This window comes from Lycium ferocissimum, chromosome 11 (genome assembly GCF_029784015.1).
Source record: "Lycium ferocissimum isolate CSIRO_LF1 chromosome 11, AGI_CSIRO_Lferr_CH_V1, whole genome shotgun sequence".
NCBI lineage: Eukaryota > Viridiplantae > Streptophyta > Magnoliopsida > Solanales > Solanaceae > Lycium > Lycium ferocissimum.
Window position 1 is genome coordinate 46,493,231 of NC_081352.1, and position 5,934 is coordinate 46,499,164.

At 30.8% G+C, this 5,934-nt stretch overlaps 1 protein-coding gene across 1 annotated transcript; it reads left to right on the forward strand.

Annotated features, from left to right (window-relative positions):
* Positions 1–365: 365 nt before the first annotated feature.
* On the forward strand, positions 366–2,065 carry LOC132038630 (myb-related protein 1-like). Its single transcript, XM_059429316.1, has 4 exons — positions 366–519; positions 702–859; positions 1,364–1,440; positions 1,615–2,065. The coding sequence occupies exons 2-4, from the start codon at positions 712–714 to the stop codon at positions 1,684–1,686; spliced, it is 297 nt and encodes a 98-aa protein (XP_059285299.1). The 5' UTR covers positions 366–519; positions 702–711; the 3' UTR covers positions 1,687–2,065.
* Positions 2,066–5,934: the final 3,869 nt, after the last annotated feature.

Sequence of the window (5,934 nt, forward strand, 5' to 3'; positions counted from 1 at the left end):
CCTATATTCCCTTCCTTATGTAAATATTCCCTTCCTTATGTATTGTAATTAGGTCCTATAATTTAGCCTAGTATCATTATACCTACTTTGTATATAAGGACTTTCATACATCAATACAGATTACGGATTGATTTCCTACATTGCCAAACCCGAAACCAATACTCTTGTTCCGCCCAACCCCCTAAAAACATGTTAAAATTAATGCAAATATGTTTGCAAAAATTTGTGAAATATCCAAATTAATTTGAGATCACGGCTCATGTTATGTCTTCTTACGATATGATTCGTGGGTATATATTCACCTGCAGGCTTCATGCACTTGGCTATAATGATCAAATAGAAATTGGAATAACTTTCGTGCCAAATATAGTTACCTCACTACCCTGCCTCTCCATACATGGTTGAGTTCTGCGTTTTCTCGGGTAATACAAAATAAGATTGCAGGAACTGAAGATTAATTAATTTCGTGAGTGATAAGGAATTTTGCTATCTTAAGACCGTTACAATTCCGGTGAAAAGGTAACTTTTCTGGTCTTATATTGATTATAATATAAGTTCTAAATTATTGTCCACGGTGTATTATATGCAAGTTGATCTTGTACGCTTCTGCATATGTTATTTCCATCATTTTGTTTGGTCTACCTTTCCTTTCATCTTAAAACGAAGAAGAATAGTAATTAAATATCTCATTGCAACTGCAGGCCAGAGAATATGGCTGAAAGTAGCAAGAAGCACAAGGGTGAAACACCTGAAAAAGTTGTCCCAAATCATGACCTGAACAGAAAGCCAAGGTTTAGGTGGACAGTGGAAATCCATGAGCGCTTTGTTAAAGCTGTCAATGAATTAGGAGGTCCTTATGGTCCGTCTTACTATATATACATTATAATTCCGCAACGAATATATATTGATACTGAGGCGGATTCATAATTTTAATTTGATGGGTTCAGTTCTTTATGTTTTTTACCACCAAATCTATTGAACTTCTTAAACTAAGGATTAATATCTTACTCCCTCTGCCCTTTTTACTTTTACTTGTACAGTTTAAAAAAATAAGAGATAATTTATCATTTTATACATATTTTACCTTGTTATTAATTCTTTACAATTCATTTCCCAACATTAGATGACTTATAATAATTAGGGGTGATATAGTTTAATTATCATTTTATTTATTGTTCTTAAGAGGTGTGCCAAGTCAAACATGGACGGAAGGAGTAATATTTATTAAGACTTTAATGACTTTTTTTTTCCACATATTTATTTAAGATTGGTGTTTCAACTGAACCCATAAGGCATCCGCCTCTATATTTGTATGCTTATTACTGGGAATCAAACAGATGTTTTAAAAATTTGTAATGACCAGAAGCAAAACCGAAGAATATCGCGAAACTCATGGATGATGAAGATATCACAGCAGAACATATCAAAAGCCATCTCCAGGTAGTCCTGTTTATGCATATGTTAATTTGAAACATATTAGTAATATATATAAGGCATTAGTTTTCCCAATACTTTATTGTGATGCACGTTTTCAGGTTTCAACACTTGCATTTTGTTATTTATGAGGTCACTCAACGCTTAGTGATAGTTGAGTTCATTGATCTGTTTTTTCAGAAGTACAGACAGAGTAAAGACATCATAGGCACCGCTAAAAGTACTAGTAAAGGCAAGTGCTTCTACAACTGAGAACATTCAATTCTCAATTTTGGTAAACTTACTTGGACAATCAATTGATTTGAATTGAATCAGGGAACTGCATATGAAGGCTGAAGCAGTAGAATTAATTCCTTCTTTTTTCTTTTCCCTTTTGGATTTTAGCAGATCATAAATCTTTAATCCGATGGGGAGAAAAATGCCGATCAGCAAAGAAGTAAGCTCATCAGAGATCAATATGCAAGGAAGTTATAGTATGACACTTGAGGTAGTTTGGTTGTTTACTAGAGTTACGCAGGTATTAGTAATGCATAGATTAATTATATAAGGATTAATTAGTTATGCAGGGTTAGTTATGCAACGCTTAATGAATTATTGATGTATTAATTATTCTATCTTTTACCCTGCATAGAATAATACATAAATTGACTCATTATTTATGAATGTTTTAATTATCCAGAGATTGTAAACTGATAACCAAACACCGTAATTAGTGTGCTGAATTTTATACATAGCAATTAAAAAGCTACCAAATATGGTACTCGTACTAAATATGCTGATTTTAATACATATGAATAGTTCACTTCCTAACCAGCAACCAAACGACGCCTTAATTAAGGTCACAATCTGTCGCAGGCATCTACTAATTTATTAACACTTTTCACCTCTTAAATATACTAATTTATTAACACTTTTGGCCCCTTAGCTATTGCTAAATTCTTATTTGTCCTTATAATATTTCACTAAGCACACTTGTCATTCAATTAATTGGTAACATGCACATTTAATCTCTTTAATAGTGAATATTCACAAATTCACCAGGGTTACCAATTGTTCCACCGCTTAACTATGTATATTACTTCATATTTGACAGTAATATAGTTCTAAAAATATTCCAAAAATAACATATTCTCTACATAAAGGGACAAAGAACACACACATTAGTTGAAAGTTAAATGAGCTTTGGAAATCACAAGGACAAAAAATAAAATTTACAATAATTGAGGGACAAAATATTATTATCCTATTTACCGGTTGAGATATACTGCTTCATCGCACATTATGTGCATTTGTTGTACTTTGTGTTATCTTGAGTTTTGCCCTTTTGAACCCTTTTTCTCACAATTGAGGCCTATAATAACAGGTGATAGATGAGGCTGTGTAAAAGGAGAATCTGGAAATAGAGAAACTTCAGGACAGGAAATTCGTGCTGATACAAGGACTATATAACCAGTATCATATAATTAGTGATCTCCTATACATGTGTTGAGACAATATTGTATATGTATAAATTTAAATTTTTAATTAATTCCTCCATTTATGTGTTCTGAATACTTGAATTTGTAGTGATTGTAACATCGTGATGCAGTTACTAACTTGCTATTTAGGAGGTCAGATTTATATGGAAGGTAATAAGTCAAGTGCATGAAGTAGTAAGGATTGAAAGTAAAATAAATACGCACTCAAGGATGTGTCGTCCTGGCAGTTGATGAAGTGGTGTAAACTTTAAAGATTAGGGCTGGGTCTCTAAATTCAATGAGAGATATTAAAAAAAAAAAAAAAAAAAAAAAAGTTTGTATTCCAATATCGATAGAATTACCCGATATTTGTCTTTGGTGGAAGATCATCAAGCTGACCTCACTTAATATAAACTAGGAAAAAGAAATATCCTTTTTACATACTAATATATCAAGAAAAATATCTTAGGGAAAACTATCACCGCATATTTGAGATTCTTCCTTGTCTTTCAATGGAAGATGGGGTTTTAAAAGAGAAAATTCAATTAAGTTGTTTGCGTGTAAGTTTTCGGTTAAAAAAACTCATTGGAATCATCCACATTAAAACGTGTCCACCAGAGGATACCAATTAACTTAGTTACGTTCTTTGATGAATTATTTCATACTCTTCATGAGAATCTGCTTTGTAGGTAGGATACTTTGATAGTCTTGATAAATCTTCAGAATAATGATAACGGTGAATTAATTAACCTTTGGATTTCATTGTTTCCATAATAGCAAAACCCACTTGCACACGTAAAACAATGGGATGAGAGCAGTGGCGGAGCCAGAATTTCCGCCAAGGGGTTCAAAATATAAAAAAGTAAACATACGATAAAGCCTTAGGGGTTCAACATCTACTATATATACATAAAAAATAATTTTAACCTTGTAAAAACAGTGTTTTTTTCCGCCGAGGGGGTTCGGATACCCCTTCGGCTCTATGTGGCTCCGCCACTGGATGAGAGCCAACTTAACCTTCACATTATAGAGAAAAAACCTTCACATCATTAAGGGCCAAATCATTCCTTCGAAAAATTCCTTAGTCCTTTATGATACTCACAAAGTATATATTATATACCGACAGGGTATCATAAATTACTCGTTCATTCCTTCAAAAGAAAAAATTATTAAAAAAAAAAAAACAATATAAAAAAAAAAGTGTTAAAGCTTAATTTTGATACACTAATTTTTATATCATTTTTAGCAAGTTAAGGTTTGTAAAATAAAATTGAATTAGATATAATTTTGTTTCATTTGCAAAAGAGAAAAAGTTTATAAAAATATATTTTTTGTTACTTTTAAATTTTAATAAATAAGCTAATGACTTTAATATATTTCTTATATTATTTCTTGTTATATTCTAATTGTTTAATTTTTCTATATTTTTATTAATCTAAAAGAATTAATTAGTATATCATATACTGACAGGGTATGATGAAAGATCGATTCATACCTTCAAAAAAATAAGGCTCTGTCCTCTATGATACCCATACGGTATATCATATACTGACAGGATATCATGGAGGACTGGCAGTTCATTCCTTCAAGAAAAACATTCAGTCCTCTATGATACCAACCCGGTATATGTCATATACTGACAGAGTATCATTAGCAACTGACCCACATAGTATATCATATATCGATATTAAAGATCATCGAGGATCGCGTTCATTCCTTCAAGAAAAACACTCAGTCCTCTATGATACTAATATGGTATATATATAATATACTGACAGGGTATCATAGATGACATATTCACACCAACACTACTCAATCCTCTATGACGCCCACACAGTATATATCATATACTGACTTGGTATAGGAGACTGGTTCATTTCTTCAAAACACTCTCTAGTCCTCTATGATACCCACATGGTATATATCATATACTATATACTGACAGAATATCATAGAGGACCGATTTATTTCTTCAAGAAAACATCGTCGATTCTCTGTATACTCCACACGCATGGTATATATATATATCTGGTAGGGTATGTAGAAGTATTGTGTTCATTCCTTAAAAATAAGAAAATACCTCTCAGTGCTCTCTAATACCCACATGGTATATATCATATACTGGCAAGGTATCATAAAAGACTGATTCATTCTTTAAAAAAACTCCTCCTTTTATGATAAACATATAATATGTATTATATACTGATAGAGTATCATAAAAAACATGTTCATTCCTTCAAAAGAAGAAAAAAATACAAATAAAGAGTTCAAGCTTAATTTTGATACACTCATTTTTATATCATTTTAGGAAGATAAAATTTGTAAAAGAAAATTAAATAATGTTTTAGATATAATTTTGATTCATTTGCAAAAGAGAAAAAATATATTTTTATTACTTTAACTTTTAATAATAAGCTAATGACTTTAATATATTTCTTAAATTATTTCTTGTTATAGTCTAATTGTTTAATTTTTCTATATTCTTACTAACAAAAAAGAATTAATTAGTATTTTTCTTTTTTGTATTCTTTTATCATTTAAAAGAAAAAAAGAAGAGAAAAAGGGATATAAGAAGGTGAATAGGAAAAAACAAAAGAAAAATAAGTTGGGACCAGACCCAAGGCAGCCACAATTTGGAGGTAATTGATGCCGCAAGAGTTCGGGTAAATATTATTCACTGAAGGAGTAGCTACTGTAATTAAATTTCAAGGGGGCACATTAGGGTAAATATTTTATTTTTATGGCATTTTGTGTACTTTCCCCAAAGGAAAGGGATCTGAGGCCCATTAACCATGCAGATTTTAGGAAACTTTTCAAGTATATAATGGTGATTGATATTGGAGATTAGTACTTCCGTTGGTTTAAAAGAGTGTTCATTTAACCTTTATTTTTTAGTTAAAAAAGAATGCTCACTTATCAAATTAAAAAAAAAATTAATTTTATTTTTTCAGATTTACCCTTGTTAAGTTTTAAGTGATCAAATCAAAATACCTATTTAGTTAGAAATAATTTAATCAAATTATCTATTTTTGCCTTAAATTAA